The sequence below is a fragment of the Triturus cristatus genome, chromosome 3_1 (assembly GCF_964204655.1).
Source record: "Triturus cristatus chromosome 3_1, aTriCri1.1, whole genome shotgun sequence".
Taxonomy (NCBI): Eukaryota; Metazoa; Chordata; class Amphibia; order Caudata; family Salamandridae; genus Triturus; species Triturus cristatus.
In genome coordinates, this window is record NC_140583.1 from 778002421 (window position 1) to 778022547 (window position 20127).

Below are 20127 nucleotides of genomic sequence, written 5' to 3' on the forward strand. Positions count from 1 at the left end.
GCCATCACCGGCATGAAGGAGACCATCGGCCAGCAGTATGAGGCCCTGGCTCGTAAAATTGACACGGTCGCCATTGACGTCACTCTGATCAGGGCTGACCTGTCCAAAACTAATGAGAAGGTGAAGTCATTGGATTTGAAGACCTCCAGCCTCACGGACGATGTGTCTGGACTTCTAACAGACCTTGGCGCTCTGAAATCGGCCAACGACTTGATGTCCCATCAGCTGGACGATTTTGAGAACAGGGCAAGACGCAACAACATCCGCGTCATAGGTGTTCCGGAGAATCCCGAGACTCGTTCTGTTGACCTCCTGGTTGAAGATCTAATCCTTACTCATCTTGCCCCTTCTGGACTCAGCAAGTTCTTCGCTGTGGAGCGTGCACATCGTGTTCCGGGCGGCAAGCCCAAGCCTGGCGCTCCCCCGAGGCCTATCATTGCTAAACTCTTTCATTTCAGGGACCGTGATGCGATTTTGCAGGCCTCGAGGGTGCACGGCCCGGTGAAATTTGAAAACTCCTCTGTCAATTTTTTCCCGGACTTCACTCAACTTGTGCAGAGACAGAGGATGGGCTTTCAGGGGGTTAAGCGAAGTCTTCGGGACCTGGGCTTGAAGTATGCTATGCTTTTCCCTACCAGGCTTCGAGTGGAACATGAGGAACGGACCTTCTTTTTTGAACGACCGGACAATGTGAGTGACTGGTTGGATTCCCTGCCTGGCTGGGGCGATCGAGCGGGGCATCCTGGTGGTGCCGAAGGTGGTGAGCCTCCACAGAAGTGACCTTTCGGTCCCTAACCTTGATAATCGGACATTGCTCAGTTGGGTTCTACCTTTTTTGTATATTTTGTCTTATAGTAGTTCGCGTCTGGGTGGCGGGTGGAGACGGGCCTCTCTCCTCCTCCGGGGTCTTTTTGTAGAATGGGGTTGTTAGGGCGACAGGCACACTACATTTTGGGGTGGTTTTGTTGTTTGCAGGGGTGCAGGGAGGGGGGAGTTGTAATGGGTTGTGGTTGGGGGGTTTGTGTTTGGGTTTTCTTTTCTCAAGGCGGCATATTGGTTCTTTCTTTGCTTCTGGTGTCCTGCTCTCTGTGGGGAGACTCCTGCTACTTTTGTGGGGATGGGGGGTAGTGGGTTGAGGTTGATATCTTGGAACGTCAATGGATTGGGGGATCGTATCAAACGGGGTGTTGTATTGCAATATTTGCGTCGTTTGACTCCTGATGTCGTACTCCTGCAGGAGACGCATTTGGTTGGCAATGTCTGTCATGCTATGAACAGGTGGGGATACCGATTGGTTGCACACTCTGGGTTCACCACTGGTTCCAGAGGGGTTGGTATTCTTGTCCGGTCTTCCCTCCCACTAGAGATTGATAAGGTCATCCTTGACGACAGAGGGGGTTATGCTGCCCTAACTGGGAGGTGGGAGGGCAAGACCCTTTCCTTGGTCACGATATATGTTCCCCCAGGCCTCCAGACCTCTACTTTCTCTGATGTCGGCCGGCTGTTGTTGGAACTCCCCGATAGTCTTCTCCTCATGGGTGGGGACTTTAACTCGGTGCTATCCGGCGAACTGGATCGTCACCCCCCCAGGGCCCTTCCCGTTTCCCAATCATGGCTCGGTGGGTTCTTGGACACCTTCGGTCTGGTGGATTGCTGGAGGTTAATGCACCCGACGCAATGTCAATACACCTTCCACTCCGGGGCTCATGGGAGTCTCTCTAGGCTTGATTACTTCCTCATGCCCGCGGCCCAGTCCACCCACGTTGGGGAGGTTCGACACTTGGCCCGGGACATTTCAGACCACTCCCCTGTGTGGCTGCTTTTTTGACACGGGGACGCAAGCCGCGGGGCGGATCGCCCCTATTAACCCTTGGCATCTGCGCAACCCCAGGACTCGCGACAGCCTCATTTAGTCGCTTGACCACTACTTCCTGGAGAACGAGGGGTCTGTCCTGTCCTCAGTGTCCGGGAAGCTTTCAAAACTGATATTCGTGGACAGGCCCTCTCTTTAATAGCTGAGACCAAGAAAGCTAGGAATGGGGAGGTTGTGAGGCTGGAGGCTGAAATACTGGAGTTGGAGGCTGAGCTAGACTCGGGTGTCACCCAGGATAGGCTCCACGCCCTTGGCTTGAAACAGTTCGAATACAAATCCCTTGTTACTGACGCTGCCAAGACACTGTACAGGGAACAGCAAGGTAGACTGTATGATGTTGGGGATAAGGCGGGTAAACTGATTGCGTGGCTCGATAAGAAGGAGAGAGTGAACTGCGTGGTCCCTGTGCTTCAGGATTCCGGCGGTGTGCGTGTGACTGACCCTGGCGAGATTGTGGAGTGTTTTGCTGATTATTTTCGTGTGGTTTACTCCCCGGTGTCCGACAGAGATGAGGTTGACTCTCGTTCCTTGTTGAGGGACATTGCGCTGCCTTGCCTGTCTGATGAGGATCGAGAGTGCATGGAGGCATCGTTGTCAGCCGATGAGATTGCTTTCGGGATTCGTTCCCTTCGTACTGGTAAGGCTATGGGCCCCAATGGATTGCCCATTGAATTGTACAAATTGTGTCCGGATAAAGTCACGCCTTTTCTCCGTGATATGTTTTTGGAGTCGCGTGAGCTTGGTTCCCTCCCTAGTGACCAGCGTCTGGCCACCATAGTTGTGATTCCCAAGGAGGGCAAGCCTCGTGATCGTTGTGCCTCATACAGGCCCATTTCCCTACTGAATGCTGAACCAAAGATTCTCGCCAAGGTCCTCGCTAATCGCCTACTCGCTGTTATCTGTGACCTGATTCATCCGGATTAATCTGGTTTCATCCCGCACCGGAACACCGCTCTCAACCTGCGGCGCTTGCATGGCGTTCTCGCCAGGGCGGAGTTTCTTTCCGAGCCGGCCATCTTGGCTTCCTTGGACGCCACGATGGCCTTTGATACGATAGAATGGTCATACCTCTGGGCCACACTGGCGAAGTTCGGTTTCGGGCCGGGATTTATTAGTTGGGTCAGACTTTTATATACGGATCCGCTGGCTCAGGTTGTTGTCAATGGGAGGGTGTCCCAGCCCTTCGCTCTCGGGAGGGGTACTAGGCAGGGGTGTCCGCTGTCCCCCCTGCTATTTGCTCTTGCTTTAGAACCGCTCGCAGCCTGGCTCCGATGGGAACCGTCGATAAAGGGCATTCAGTGGGTCCCTGGCTTTGAGGACCGAGTCTCGTTGTACGCCGACGATATTCTTTTGTACCTCACCTCCCCGCGTGAATCCCTTAATGTCCTTTTTGACGTCCTCACTTCTTTCGGGAAAAACTCCGGGCTGATCATTAACTGGTCCAAATCCTGTGTGTATGTTATTTCCGGTGACCTTCCCCCCTTGCCGAATAGGTTTCCCATTCAAATTTCGCAATCCGGTTTCAAGTACTTGGGGATCTACGTGTCGTTGGACCCGGCGGTCCACCATGAGCATAATCTCCTTCCTCCTCTCCGGCGATTAAAGTTGGACGTGGCTCGCTGGCGTAGGTTGCCGTTGTCGCCACTCGGTCGAGCGGCACTTTTTAAAATGATGTCCCTGCCCCGATTTCTTTACGCACTCCAAAACTCCTTTGATATTATCCCGGCGGCCTACTTCCGGGAGGTGGAGGGTCTACAGAGGAGACTTATTTGGGACGGTCGCGCTCGTATCGCTCTTGCAAAACTGACTCTCCCCTGGTATGACGGGGGCATTGCGCTCCCGGACATCAGGAGCTACTATTGGGCCTCCCAGCTGTCCGCTGTCAACCATGCTACGTATGCACCCAGCCCAAATCCGGCTTTCGTGATGGATAAATATCAGTTGCCTGGTGGAAACTTCAATAGAGCGCTCTATTCTCGGACGGCGGGGAGAAACCTAACGGGACCCACTAAGATTGCAGTGCGTGCGTGGAGGGATGCCAATGTGGCCATGCGTTGGAATGATCGCCTGACACGAGCGACCCCCCTGTTTGCGTCGGACGGATTGGGATGCCTCTGGACGACGAAAGGTTTTGAGAACTGGGATATGATTGGCATTAGCAGAGTGGGTGATCTCTGGGTGAAAGGTTCTGTCAAATCCTTTGCAGCGCTTCAGAGTGAGTATGAGCTGAGTGAGAGGGAGTTCTTCAGGTACGCACAGGTTCGCCACGCTTTGCTGTCGGTTTTCGAGGCCGGTACCACGATCCCCGTAGCTTCACCACTCGAGGACCGTATACTTGTTGGTCATCTGCCCGATAGTACGATTTCTTTGATTTATAAGAAGTTAATCAACAGTCGGGCGGACCTCCTTGTGCATCTTCGGGAGGCCTGGACCGGAGACGGGTTGGAGTTGGATGACGAAGACTGGCAGTCTGCATTGTCTTCCCCGAAAGAGGTCGCCATTCCTGCCCATCTCCGTCTTGTCCAGCTTAAAATTCTTCACCGTGTGTATGTGACGGGTCCTCGTTTGGTTGCGATGGGTTTTTCTTCGGATGGGCTGTGTAAGCGCGGCTGTGGTATGAGTGCCACCTTCCTTCATATCCTTTGGGAGTGTCGCGAGGTTGCGGCTTATTAGCGCCGTGTGCATGCGGTAATGGAGTGTGTCACTGGGGTTGCTCTGTTGCCTGAGGCTCGTCGATGTTTGCTGAATGTATGGGAGCCGAATGATTACAACATATGTCCGTGTCAGTGTGGAAGGAGAACATGGACTGGTGTATGTTCAGGGAGAAGACGGTATATCTGGTGCGGGGCAAGCCTGGGGTAGAATTTAGGGTCAGTGGAACGCCTACCGAGGTAACATTTGTACGCCCCCTTTTGAAGATACTTCTGATATTTCCCTGTCCCCGTGATCCTGGGGTTCCCTGAGTACTGTACTCTTTACGCTGATTGTTCTGGCTTCCCCGCTGCCTCCCACCCCCCCAGCCATCTTTATTGACCTCCTGATTCTTTACCTGGTATGGTGGGGTCCCCCCGTCGGCGCTTGACACTGTCTAGACTGTTTCTCGCCTTGAGTTTTGTTTTTTGTTTTTCTTTGTTCGTTTTCTTCTTTTCGAAATTTAAAATATCAGTATTCTGCCTAACTTCTGAGTTGCCGAGCATAACTTTTGTAATCCTGCTGCGCCTCTGGGGATCAGTCGCTGCTTTGTGACGTCACGTAATTGCCATGCATGTGCTAGCGGCCGGCCCTGGTGGTTGTAGGCCCACGTTTGTACTGTTGGCTTTCTGCACAATAAAGTTTTTAAAAAAAAAAAAAAAAAAATAATTTTTCATGAGCTCAATGTCATTTCACAGCAGGCATTTTTGGCGAATTGCCAAAAAGGGTCCTCGTCTTTAAATAACTTTGTGAAAACTGGTTCTAAAGTGCTTTGTATTGAAATCAGTAGAAGCTGTTTTTTAGCTGTCAAATTAATAAGTCACAGTTTTAAAGATCTGCTAGTGGCCTATTAACAATATCAAATCCACTAAAAAATGTTTATTGTCATCATATCAGGTTTGACCGATATGTTTAAAGTGCACAATGAATCACTCTATTTTCCTGTATTGGCTATAAGGAAAGCACCCCCTTTGTTTTTAGTATTACTCCATCTTCATTTGCACACTTTTAGCCTCCTCCCCTGGTCCCCCCACTGAAGTTTGAATCTCCTTGGTCCCTGGCTGGAACCCTCCTGCTGGGCATTTCTCAGCAGGAGTTAACCCCTTACTTCTTAGGTGTTGGACCCCTCACCTCGTCCAGCTGTTGCTGGCTGCTGTTGAAAGTAATGTTGAAGAGCACCTTGAGGATCTCCATGGCCAGCTCCATTCCTTGTCGGGAGAGGTGCCCTGGGTTGCTTTCCAGGTCATAGGGCTCTGTCCACTGGGTGCCCAAGATTGCCTTCAGGGCATCAGTCATCAGGCTTACCCCACGGAGCTCCTGGGCCAGCTGCTCCCGCACATCTATCCTTAGGGCGGTCAGCAGGAAGAGCAAGCGTACATCCAAGAACTTAACTTCGTGCACGAAGTTCTCCTCACGGTGGAGTCTGAGTCGGCGGGAGAGGCCCACAATGATGCCCACATCAGCACCCTTTTGCTGCCCCTCTGCACTGCTGAAGACCAGGTTGCACAGACACTTTAGCGCCTCCACCATCACATCCTGGTCTGGCACTTCGAGCAATGACCCATCAATACCAGCATGATGAGCCAATGTCCGCAAGCCTGAATGGGTAACGAAGGGGTCCAGGGCACGCTTGTCACGGGACAAGATACGGACAGTCTCCAAACAGGCTGCCTGGCAGGAAGGTTGTAGTTCACGTTCCAAGAGCTGAATGAGAAGAGTACCCAACACCTGCAGAATAACAGAGGAAATTATGATATTATTATTGTACACCACAAACTGAACTGTCTTTTGTTACTAAATTATGATTACTCAACATTGTATCTATTGTGAAAAGATAAAAGGCTCTAATTACTGCCACAATTCAAACCTGCAATATGCAACTTACAAACACACTGACAGGTCTACCCCTTGCATGGTGAATGGACTTGTGTCCATACCATGTGTGCATCCCTTAAAGTGGTAGAGGCAATGACTAGACCATTTTTCTCTGCCTCAAGGAGAAGGAAGCCTATTGGCTCCCTTCATGTGAAGTTCCATTGTTATGTGAAACCAGAACCTTGCACAGACAGTGCTTGTGATCACGTGTATGTATAATGAGTGTGTAGCAAATGCTGATGACAGCCAGGTACAGAGATCTCACACTCCATGCATAAAGCCCGCTTCATTGTTACCTGATGTAATTGCCATCAGCTTGCAAATAACTTGTGTCTGAGAAACATAGGGCTAAACACATTACTCAAACAGCTACTATCTAACCAGGGCTGGTGTCTGAATGACTGCCAACCTGCCAAAGGATGGGTTCTGCCTAGTACATAGAAGCCTGTCTGCCTACAGAAAGAGGAAGGAGAGTGCCTAGCAATGCAGGAGGAGAAATTGGCCTGAAGGAGCACAGCACGTTCCCAGTGTGAAGAACACCCAGAGAAAGCTGACTGCCCTACAGTGCGCCCCCCCAACACCCCGGTTTCTCTGAGCAATTCCTGTGTGAACTGCACCAAACCTCTCCATGTACAAGCACCACAGTGTCATCTTGCAGCCTGTAGTTGGCCCGAGTACTTAGGCTGCCACTGCAGATGCCAGGAAAAAGAAGCTATTCCATCGCTGAAGTAGGAACTCAATTGGCTTTGAAGGCTGCAACTGCCAAAGGCACATCACGATGATCAATCAGCATGACTGCCATGCCCAGGCACCCATCTGTACTCAGCCTGGAGGGCCGCATCTGCCAAGGACATTGTGCCACTGTGCAGGACTAGTTGCACTGAATGCATCCATTGATTCCTGATCCGAAGGGAGGTTACTGCTGAGCCGCATGCAGTGAGAACCCAATACTGCCTAGAGCGAGGAAAGGAGCTGTGCCCAAAGCATCACTAAATCTGTCACAACCATCAAGCAGGTAAATTGGGGTTAATTCTAATGGAAAATGCCACCCACCCAATTTAGAAATGACCTCCAAGCTGGTGGTCATTTCTTAATTATAGGCAGGAACCTCCATCATGGCGGTTCCTGTCAGTGCTATTTACAGTTTGGTGCAGGGCTTCGTCAACATGATGGTGCCCTGCAGAAAGAAATTTCAAAAAGAAAATCCCAAAGCAGGATTTTCTTTTTCAAAATGAGAAAGAAAATGCTACCCTAGCCATGGGAGTAATCTCTCATAGTGAGGGAAGCATTAATCTACCGCCAGAGGTTTTCTAGCAGTGACGGGCAGAGAAAATTGACCTCTAATTCCACCCATCTAAAGTAGATGGGTGGAATTAAAGGTCTGCCTCTAACAGCCATTACTCTGCAATGCCATCTGAGGGGCTTAATCATGACGGAGACAGAGTAATCGATTAAACCTAAGGTCCGCCTGCTTCGATATTAGGCAAGCAGACCACTATCTTGGCAGTATGTATACTCCATTTCTGATGCGATAGAGTATACATACCACCAAGATATAAATCAGGCCTGTTGTCTTTTATGTTGGAAGGTTATGAATCCTTTCACATCATGGGATCTTTCTTTGGTGTTATTTTACCTCTAGGTAGCTCTGCTTGAGACTTTAGGCACAATCTTTGAAAAATTCCTTACCATGAAGTACCTCTCATGGTAGAAATCAGTATGGCAAGGAGGATTTGGGGAATTAGGTGCATTAGTGTCGTCATCCTTATTTAAGGGTCTTTGGTGATAGAATAGTCCTTTCTTAAGACCATAGGTTCCTTCCGAAGTTCAGCTCTTGATTTCATAGAGTACAGGAGATAGTTCTCCTCTCTTTGATACCTGATACGGGTTCTCAAACTCATGTGTTTCACCTCTGGATGTAATAGGGGCAGTGAAAGTCTACTTAAGGAGATCTTCAGACTTCAAAAGGGAAAATAGTCATTTTGTTAATTTTTGGTCCATTAGGAAGGGGAGAGAAGCTGCCTTCGTCTACCCTGGCAATATGGGTAAAGACTGTGATTTCCCTAGCCTAGCAAGGCAGTGGCAAAGACATTCCTAATTCAATCACAGCCCGTTCTACTAGGGAAATGGCTACTTCTTGGACAGAAGGGGCTGGGGTCTAGTAGATGTAAGCAAAGCAATCACATAGGCTGACCCCACACATATATTACTCATTATAGATTGAATGAGGCTCAGGGGTCTCAGTTGTCATTTGGTACTTCAGTTATTAAGAGCTTCATGTCACTGAAATTAAGAGATTAAAATGTGTATTTTTTTATTTACATTTCTTGTGTTTGGTGACTACAAATGCATAATGAAAGAAAGATAGGTAATGAATGATTAAAATGTGATCCCTTTCTGTAAGCATCTGTGTATTCCTGTTGCTTTTATTTTGGCTAATGAGGGGAGTTTGCTTGGGTATACCTTATATAAATAAGGACTAGGACGAGTAAAGTGAAGAGGAGTAATCTTCATTACTCTGATTCGTCCTTATTCGTCCCAGTACTTAAGGCCCTCCCTACCTCCTCCTCAGTCTTATATGAAGGGCTTGTTACAAACAGGAAGTAAGGTTGTGGGAGAAGGGTTTTATGGCAATAACCCTTGGAGTAATAGAAAGTGAAAAAAGGCTTTTGAATTGGTGAGTGAGTGGCAGTAATGCTGTCTCGTTACTCACACAAGTACCAAGATGAGTAAGGAAGAATCGGAGTAATGAAGATTACCGGTAAGTAATACGGGCAATATAGGCCACCTATGATAGAAACACAACAGGAACCTCCACAAACCTATAAAAACTCAGACCCTAACTAATCTCAGATCTCTACCTTTACTCCTTGCTGCCCTTTTTCTTTTGTTCTTTTATGTTGGCTTGAGGTCGTCCACCCCTGCCCATTTCCAGTTGGCATGGGGCTGTCTGCGGACATCATTTAACTCACCAAAGATAAAAAATATTCAGAGCCCTTCTCACTTCAGTGAAGTCTGGAAAGTGCTGCAAGATGACATGTAAATCTACTCTTCCTTACAGGTATTTTCCTCCTTTGCTCATGGCTGAATGTTGAATTTTAAGGCTCTCACCTTTCTGGTCTCTGTGTCCTCATTTTCAAACGAAAAACACTGGGAAGTCTGGAAAAGAGGCACAGCAAAATGAAAGTAAACTTGGAAAAGCGTGTCAGAGATTACAGAGGTAACATCGAACAGACAGGAGTAAGTAGAGGGCCTGCAAACAAGCACCCACACACACACATGGAGAGGGACATTTCACTCACTTTGTACCACAAAGAACTCTGCACTAAAACTGCACCAAAGAAGGATGTCACACTCGTCTTGAGCCACACGTGTTAACGCTTGCCTGCGCCTCTTAGTGAGTCCTCAACTACACCATGGAACCAATGACGCCTTTACATGTTCTCTACAATAGTTTGATGCCCATACTTGCTTTGCACCACTCATGGTATCAACATTCACCTGTAGCTGACATTCACCCTATACAACAGAAGCTGTAGGCATTCATCCTGCACCACAGATTTAGACCAAAATTGTTTGAACTATGGTTGATGTCTATACTCACCCTGTACCATGTGTAGTGTTGTGTGATCATGTGCAGTAGGACCCTTGTGGTCCTAGGCAGATTCCTTATAAAGTTACGTAATCAGTTTGGAGGTATTTAGGTGTGTCTGGGTGTGGTCAATAAAGTCTACTGACGCAGTACGTTAACGGTTGCATGCCACAGAATAAAGACTAAGCTTCCTGATGGCATAGTCATTTGCATGCTCCAGAGCTGGGGTGGATGCAACAACTGGCGACGAGTAGAGGATACGTGACAAGAAGAAGCAAGACTGCTCTTCCTGAGATTTTGCCGAGGTCCAACAAACTGCTTGTGTGTGCCACGTGCGCCCAAAGAAGCAAGCTACGGTTGGCATATGTAGAGTCAAAACACCGCTCTAGCTCGTACAATGCCCTTGAAAAAGGTGATGGCCCTATGAAAGAGCTCCGTCAGAAAAGCCCGCCAGAAGCCTACTTGTAAGGCCGAAAAAAGAGTTGCTCTGCCACAGAGTAACACAACGCCATCATAAATACAAAACAGAAATGCTCAAGGCAGCTACAACTAGGTACAAAGAAACGCTAAAAGGCAGCGACAGCCAGGTGTAAGAAAGTACTAGAGGCAGACACGATTGTGTGCCAAGAAGCACCAAAGGCAGCAACAGCCTAGTGTAAGAAAGAGCTAGAGGCAGAGATGACCAGGTACAAAGAAACGCTAAAGACAATGACGATCTGGTACAATGCATAAAGTTGAGAGCTGTGACGAACAAGTGCAAGAGAAAAAAACGTTACACACCATCAAGAAAGAAGATGGTGCTGTACGACACCAGCCTGGGTACGAATAACTCAGATGTAAGCACACAGTTGATGCTTACAGAAGGTACAGGTCAGAATGAGCAGCAACCGTCGACGGGACAGCATACTCTCAACGTCAGTAAGTCCCAACACAGGTTATGATGCTATATTGTTCCTGAAACCACCACCACCATTCAATAGCACCAAAAAGCAGAATATTGCTGCCAGATGGACTGCATGGATCAAAATGTTTGATGAGTTCATAGATTCCCTAGAAGAAGTAGATGACAAAAAGATCTAATACTTAAAGAACCTTGCAGGTGGAGCTGTGAAAGAACTGATAAAGAAAATATCACGAACTCACGAAATATAGTACAGTTAAATCAAGGAAACTTTTGAAGCTAAGTTCAATCCAATGCCAAATGTCGACTATAAAAGATACATTTTTAACCTGGCAAGACAGCAAGCTGGTGAAACAATGGATGAGTTTGTCGAAAGACTTGATACCCTCATCATGCACTGCAAATTCAGTGAATTCAACCACAAAGAAGCTATGCATCTTAGAGTCATCGTGGGTGCCTCTCCGATTCGTTCAAACGACACATGCTGAGAGAGACGCTCAGTCTAGAAAAGGTACTCATGGCTGCGAGAACTGAAGAACATCCAAATCGACAGGCTGCTGATATGGAAGCAGGAACAACCCAGAATGAAGCTGCAATGGTCTAGAAAAATAAGTAGAAATACAAAGAGGAGGCCCAGAAGATGATGTCTCAGAAGAAAAAGAAATTGTGTTTCCGATGTGGATGTGCAAAGCAAAAGAGAAATTAAGTATGTCACGACCAGAAGAGGAAATGGGCACCAGAAAGGACCAGAAGCATTTTAGCCACGCCCACAAGGACAAATGCCAAACGTCAATTGAGGCAGGTAGAGACTAAACGAAGTTGATCGTCATCAAAATCATCTTCCAAAGGCTCTTCAGCATCATCATCGAGCGATAGAGATGAAGATGGGTTTGCAATGGTGATATCGACTGCAGAAAAACATGCACATGTAGGATAGGCTGCTTGCAAAGAAGAACACAAATCAAAGAGAGACCGCCACATGAAACTACCCAACTCATTTGGCCAATGCCTCAAGATCACGCTAAAGGTGAATGGCTGTCCTACAATTTCATTGTAGACAGTGGTGCATCGAAAAACATCATGCCAGCAGAAAAATACAACGCACTGTCTCTGGTACCACGTCTAATGCCATCGAAAACAAAGGTGTAAACGTGGGCTCCTTCTACGCTATTACAAAGTCAAGGGTCATTTGTAGCAACCTTGAGGCAGACGAAAATGACAGTACAAGCACCAATTTATGTTCTCCAAGGTACTTCATCGAGTCTATGTCTACTCAGTCTCAGCACCGCTACTGACATGGGACTGATATAAATTAACTACAACCTCAATGCACTTTCTGAAATAGTTCGTCAATCCCTCTCGTTATTTAATGGACTAGGTAAACTTAAGACAATGAAGGTGCAACTTCACAATAATGAGGGCATTCGTCCTGTTGCTCAGTCACATAGTCAGATTGCTTTTTACTTACAGGAGGCTGTTGAGAATGAACTGGAAACATTATTAAAGCATGACATCATCGAGCGCTCTACTAGTCCGACGCCATGGAATTTGCCCATAGTGGTAGTACCAAAAAAGGACAGTGAATGAATGAATGAAAATGCACTTATAGAGAGCGCAGCTACACTGAGGCATCCCAGCTCTAAAAACATCAGTGGATAGAGAAGGCAGCTTGATTAGGTGGGATTTTGGAACAGCCAAGTTTTGAGGAGTTTCCAGAAGGACAGAAGATTGGACTCCTGACGTAAATGGAGAGGGAGGGTGTTCCAAAGCTTGTCGGCGTTGTAGGAAAATGAGTGCCCGCCACTTATTACTTTTTTTGATTTTTGGAACTGATGCAAGAAGGAGGTTGGCCGAACGGAGACTTCTATTAGGACAGTAAGGAGAGACAATAGCTTGCATAATTGTCTGTCCTTTCCCCCAGAAGGACTTGTGGGCGATACATAGAGCTTTGAATGTGATTCTCTCCGATACAGGTAGTCAATGGTGCGCATTCAGTGCTGGCTGAGCAGATTGCCGGTAGGAGCAAACGAGCTTCACAGTTCTGAACAATCTGTAACTTGGTGGTGATAGCTCGGGGAGCTCCTAGATAAAGGGCATTCTCATAATCCAGGCGAGAAAGAATAAGAGCCTAGACCATCAACCTTCTGGCAAGGAAGGGAAGAAGAGGGAAAACAGTGGAGGTGCCATGCACTTTTGTGTTGATATGTGCCAAGTCAACATAGCCACCCTGGTCCACACATAGCGGACATGATTACAGAGCTGAATGGCGCAAATGTTTTTGCCCTTCTTAATATGAACAAAGGATACCATCAACTCGAGCTGGAAAAGAACTGTAGGAACATTACTACTTTTTCAACTAATTTTGGTTTGTTCAGATACAAAATACTCCGTTTTGCTGGGTCATCGGCTGCAGAAATTTTTCAGGATGCCATTCTCCGAATTATTCAACCTGTCACACATGCTTTTAACTTAAGTGATGATATATTAGTGTTTGAGGCCACACAAAAGGAACATGACAGAGCTCTTCAGCAAGTGTGTCATTTGCTCGCCGATGCAGATCTCATGTTGAAATGCAGAAAAGTGTGGAGTTTCACAAAACCAAACTCAAATTCTTTGGGCATATTTTTTCTGAAGGGGGACTGACTCCTTCCCCTGAAAAAGTACAAGCATTGTCATCCACCTGTTCCCTGCAAGATGTAAACATGCTGCAATCCTTCGTAGGCATGGCCAGCTATTGCTACAATTTAATTTGTGTCACAGTGAGCGCCCCATTACAAGAGTTGACAAAGAAAAATGTCCCTTTCCAATGGTCCACTGAATGTGATCCAAGTTTCAAGAAAATCAACACACAATTGAAAATGAAACTGAAATGGCTTACTTTGATCTAAAGTTACATACTGCGATTGTTGTAGACACAAGCCCAGTGGAGTTGGGCGCGATCCTTGTTCAACACAACAAACAGACAAATGCTTAGAGACACACTGTTGACCATACCAGCCGAAGTTTATCTCAGACTGACTGTGCCTATTTTCAGCCAGAAAAAGAGGTCCTAGTTGTAGTGTGGGGCTTGTGAACATTTTCATGTGTTTCTGTACGGAAAACATTTCACTCTTATCACTGACCACCAGGTGTTAAATCTCAAATCTGACAATGGTCTGCCCTTCAATAGCAGAGAGTTTAAAGAATTTTTAATCGTTTTAACGTAAGCATCAGAAAAGCACGCCTCTATGGCCACGGGTAAATGGTGTTGTTGAACGATTTATTGGAATGCTAAAGAAAGTGGTTCAGCGTGCTATGCTTGAAGGAATCGATCCCAAGTCAGCTTTGTGTCCAGCCCTTCGTGCCTGTCGGTCAACCCCCCATTTCACAACAGGTGAAAACCCTGCCACCTTGCTGCAGGGCCGGCTCTAAGGCGGTGCGATCAGTGCGACCGCACCAGGAATTGACTTGGGGTGGGGCCGTCATTTTTGAAAATGTATTTCCTCATTTTAAAAGCACCTGCTGCTGCGTTCCTGGCCTCTAACAATTTTCAGGCATCAATTAAAATGTCAGGATAACTCCCGTGATTAATCGTCTTTCTGATCAATCGTCTTTCTGTAATGAGACCGGAGGTTTTTCTAATGGAAGTTTTGACTCATTCTAAGATAGAGCAGAAGGTTAAAATGCTGCTGCTCAGAACATGTAGCATGCAGATAATGAAGTGCATATAATTTTAATAGGTCAGTGCCTTACTGCTTCTGTAAGAGAGCTTCTTTTGTTACTTGTCGTTTATAAGTCAAAATCCTAATATAGAACATTGAGCTATCAACTATCATCCTAGAGCTACATGCAAACTGCAAGGCATATGTTAGACCTATATGTTTTTTTGCCAAGTCTTTCATCATCCTAATCTTGTGAAAAGGATTCATTTGGGTAGAAACAATTCTTATAATGAAAAAGAACCCCTAACAATGATGTTACATTTTAAATTCCGAATTTGTGCTTTTCCAGAATAAGGACTCAAACTATATTGCCTACCAGAATCGATGACATGTCACTCCTACACTACACCTTGTAGTCCTGTCTGATGTAACATTTCCTTTACACTGATTTACACACATGATTGTCTCTGTGCAATGAGTGTGTGGTGTAAAGTGCTCTGACACCTTACACTGGTATGAGTGGTGCTATAAAACTAAATGAATCCGAGAGACAGTCGTTCTAGAGACTTCAGGGGCACTGTTAAAGGGTGGTGGTGAGGGAATCCGTGACAGAGGTGGTCATTGGGGGGGCGCCAACAGACATTGTCGCACAGGGCGCCACCAGCGCTAAAGCCGGCCCTGCCTTGCTGTGTTGTGAGAGCCATTGAGACAAAGTTACCACAGTGGACCATGAGCCGAGTAATAGATGAATGTCACAGACGCTTCATGCAAAAGAAAGATGAAGGCCTATGCAGGTAAGTGCAGATGCAGTAGGCAAACAGTTTTCAAAGAAAATGATCCAGTCCTAGTCAAACAAAAATGGAAAAGCAAGACTAAAGCTCCGTTTTATTCTGATCCAATGAGAGTTGTGACAAGTAAAGGATATAGTAACCATGAAAAATAAATTACATACGGTGACCACTCAACGTCCCAGAAAGTCCATTACAAGAGACTCGTCCCATTTCAAACATCTGCCTCAATGTTTGTTGGCTCTAGACCTAACAAGTGAACCAAGTCCACCTGAGTGCCCACGTCCAGCATCTGAGTCTACAACTACGATGCCAGATGAGGGCTTACAAAATCAAAAATTGTTACAAGACTTGCAGGTCTAGTAACTTAAAAAATCTACTCGACCTAACTGTAATGCACTTGAGCTCTGTCTCTGAAAGAGGAGCAAATATGACAAGGAAACAAGATTTAAAAGCATTTTTATTGCTCATTCACTTTGTGAGCAATAAGGATGCCTTTAAATCTTGCTATGTTGTCACATTTGCTCTGCTTTCAGAGACGGAGCTCAAAAGTCTATTTGGCTTCCTACTCGCCAGAAAGGGCGAGTAGGGCCTAAAAATAGCTTGTCCTAATTAAATCTGGCTCGCAAATGCAAGCGGGCGAGTGGATTTTACGAGCCCTGCAGATGGCAGTGCAACTCCTTCCCCTCTTACGACTCGATCTGGAAGATTGGGGTGAGCACATCAACGACTCATTGAGGAACTCTAATGTATATATGTTATTTGTGTTTTTAATTTAACAAAGGGGGCTATGTATTGTTGTGTGATCATTTGCAGAAGGACTCTTGTGGTCCTGAGTGGACTCCTTACAGAGTTACATAATCAGTTGGAAGGTATTTAGGTGTGTCTGGGTGTGGTCAATAAAGTCTATGACACAGTATTTTCAGTTAACAGTTGCATGCAGAAGAATAAAAAAAGTGTATGACTGAGCTCCGTGTGTGGCGTAGTCATTTGCGTGCTCCAGAGCTGGGGTGGATGCTACACCAAGTAGGTAGCCCATATTCGTTTTATACCACGGATGGGACCGACATTTGCCATATACAAACCCATCCCAGAACCACATGTTCTGGCTTCGGTGCTATCTCCCTCTCTGTACGACTGATGAAATCCACACTGGGCCATGCTCGCCCTCTATCAGAAAATGTGCCCAGACTCGTATTGCCATGGTCACACACTCACTAGAACCACGGAATAGGCCCATACCACGGAAGGGGTTCACACTCACGACGTATCGCGAACGCAATTCGCACTGACGTCATGCCACAGATAGGCTCACCTGCTTGTTGTAGCTTTGAAGCGCCCGCTGTACCACATCCTGTTGCCCGCTCTCCAGTGTGGTTACCAGACTCTTCAGGTCCATGGTCTGTGGGGGGCAGAGAAGAGGGAGGGGCGCAGGCAGCAGTGGGCACAGTAGAAGAAGAGCACACTGGTGGCTGCGGGCACTGGGACAACGAGAGAGCGTGATAGGAGGAGGACGGCAAAGGATGAAGCAGGGACTGAGGAAGAGTAGGCCAACAAGGGCCCGCGCCGCAGGTGTTTCCGAGTCCCCTGACGCTCGGGTCCACGCGCATCGGATCCTCCCGCGCGGCTTCACTCCCTCTCTGCTGTAATCCCCTCCCTTCCGGATTTCAGGGAGCAGCTGGTACACCGCTCCCCGGATCCGTGGAGAGGATGCTGGCCTGGGCAACGCCCGGGCAGGAGCCCCACCCCCGAGACTCGGAGGGATAGTGTTGTGTCAGATATGAAGGGCAGAAAACGCTGTGTTGCAGCGTTAGCAAATCCTAACAAAATAGCGACAGTGTCGACTCGCTACATGCAAGGACTGCCTGCGACCTCAGCCATCCGCACGTATGATTAGAACATACAACGTAGACAGAATCCTCCATTCTGCACCCAGGACCTCATGTACACGTATCACCATGGAGATTAGCTTTAAAGAGACACTATCACCACGGCTTTAAGTGGAATGAAATAACCGGGGAGTCTCTCAAAGGGGCGTGGCCGATGTTATTTAGGGCGTGGCTTACAAGCACATAAACTGAAAATCTATGCCAAAATTAGTGTGCCGCCCGACGGGTATTTTGCTGCTTCTGTCATTAAATTCAGATATATAATACAGCAAGTAACATTACACTTACAACAAGCCAGTACTGTTGGCTTTGTCAATGGTTGTTAGTTGTATAAGATAAATAAGCAACAACTATGGCTTCATTGCATATACTATTGAAAATGCTTCCGTTCTGAAATGGTGAGACTGTGAAAGAACTATAACGAGTTTCTATGAAGTTACAGCGCAGGCAGCGCAGAATTCAGATTGACTTTTTTCATCCTGAGGGGGAGTGAGGGCAAACATGGAGAGCCCCACAGGAACCCGTCTCAGTACCTGCTCTCTAGAACTGCCAGTGCTGAGCACTGGCAGGACCCGGTCCACTCAAAGCCCTGCCTATCACATTAATAAGCAACCACAACATCGGCAGGTCCACACAAAAGTACCAGGTACATACACTGGATCATTCACAGGGATGAACCCAACATAAGGCATGAACACAGAATCAAGCTCACAGAACATCGGAGAGGCACAGGTGTATTTATATGTGGTATTGTAGAATGTCTATTTCGCTTCATACCTCTGAGGCATATAGGGTCCCTGGGAGCTCTTACAGAGTACACGATTGAAAGGATGTTAGCCATAGTTGCGTGAGTGAGGTTCAGAGATCCTCTGAACATGGTGTGGCAATCTAGGAGCAGGTCATTAGCGTGATGTTTTCAGAAAGTATGACGATAGAGCAGTCAGGGCTTTAAGCGGGCCGGGTCCCGCCGGTGCCCAGCACCGGCAGTTCTAAAAAGCAGGTGCTGTGACGGGTCCCTATCGGACTCTCCATTTTTGTCCTCACCCTCAGGATGAAAACAAATCTTAACTCTGCAGCAGTGCCACCCTTCACAGCCTTTGATGTAACTTCAAAGGGACTCCTTATAGTTCTTTCACAGTCTCAGCATTTCAGGCCTGAAGCATTTTCAATATTATATACAACGAAGCCATGGTATTGCTCTTATGCAACTAGCAAGCATTGAAAAAAGCCAATAGTCCTGGCTTGTAGGAGGTATAATGGTACCAGTTGGATCACATATCTGGAAGCAATGACTGAAGCAGCCAAATGCTAGTCGGGCGCCACAATTTGCTAAACACAGATTTTTAGCTTAGGTGTTTTTAGACCACACCCTTAAATACATCGACCACGACTTTTTGAGAGACCCCCACACTCCCCGTTTTTTCGTCCCACTTAAACCCCTGGAATCAGTTGTGCCTGTGGACACCTTACCTTCCTTGGAGAGTTCCTTTTCATAGCTGTGTGTGGGAAGAGCCTCATTTTAAATGCTCTGAGGAATTGAAGGTGGCTGTTGATTATTCATTTTTCAGCATGTTTGGAGTTTCTTATCTTAGCTACCAGAACTGTAAACGAGTTTCCACGAGTGTAAGACTTCTCGAAGGAAGCCATGGTCAGAAATAGGGCCAGTTTGGTTTGAAGAGATCCCCTTAGCTTGGTAATAGCTTATAATGAAGAAAAAGAGGTTTATTACAAATGGCTTGATGTAAATGTGCATTGCTTTAAAAGTCGTATGGCAGAGTCACAAACAAGTAGCAAATCTACACTCAGAGGTTTACATCTACATCCAAGTATAGATTTACTCCTTTTTAGAATTAGGTATTCACATGGCTAGCTAGGCCAGGATCCCATGCTGATTTCTGGAAAGTCATTTGATTTTCCAATCGAGATCCCAACCCGCCGTGCAGAGTTCAATGTAGCAAAAAGTTCCACAGAGAGGGAATTAGCTCCCCTATGCTAATGCATATTCTTTTCCACCATAAGGAACCCTAAGGAATACCTACATTTCCATACCTTAAGTGGGATTTATGAGTACGGAGAACGCTAATGGCAGATATCGTCGCACTTGTAAATGGGCTTACGTCTGTAAGAACTCTCTTTGTGAATTCCTGGCAGCTGTAAGTAGGGTAAATTCAGTGCTGGCTCTAGGGTGGTGTGACCTGTGCAGCTGCACCTGGTGCTGAACTCAGGATCGCCATGTTTAAAAATAACACAGGTTTAAAAAGCACATGCAGCAAGGTTCCTTGTGTAGCAGTTTTCAGGCAACAATAAAAATGTCAAGATAACTGGGGTGATAAATGTTCCTGCTGGAGAGAGATCTTCTGTCTAGTGGCAGTTTCCACTCATGATAAAGTAGCATACAGGGTTAATATGCTTGCTGCGAAGAACGTGCACCATGCACATCCCCGAACTGTATTTTATGTAGATCGCTCAGTGGGCTATTGCTTTTGTCACAGCGATCCTTTACCTACTTGCAGTTCGTTACAACCCTAATATAGCACAGTGAGATATGAACTGTCATCGAAGAGCTACATGAAACCTGCACAGTGTAGGTTAGAATGTTGTTTTTCCCCCCCAGACTTTCATTATCCTAATTTTGCTAAAAACTGTTAATTTGGGTAGAAATACATTCCTTTTATTAAAGCAAACCACTGTGGTACATTTTATGGTTTAAATCTTTTATTAAGTTTTCAAGCAATAACAAACAAGACCCCAGCTCCATATGATCAATGCGACATAGACAACAAGTGTCCTAAATAATAGCATTACCGAGGTAAGACGCTCGGAGCGGGTCAACTTTAAACAAAAGAAGAGGCTGCTTTTTGCCCAGTGCATGGCAGA

At 46.6% G+C, this 20127-nt stretch overlaps 1 protein-coding gene across 1 annotated transcript in view; it reads right to left on the minus strand.

The window, feature by feature from the left end:
* The window catches only part of LOC146861006 (chaperone Ric-8A-like), a 150751-nt gene extending 133553 nt beyond the window's left edge, over positions 1-17198 (minus strand). Inside the window, exons 1-3 of the mRNA XM_085644963.1 lie at positions 16677-17198; positions 9551-9598; positions 5696-6292 (exon numbers count right to left, since the gene is read on the minus strand). Coding sequence (XP_085501089.1) covers positions 5696-6292; positions 9551-9598; positions 16677-16760 — 729 coding nt within the window. The 5' untranslated portion in view covers positions 16761-17198. The remainder of the gene's footprint in view (positions 1-5695; positions 6293-9550; positions 9599-16676) is intronic.
* Between the last annotated feature and the right edge of the window lie 2929 nt (positions 17199-20127).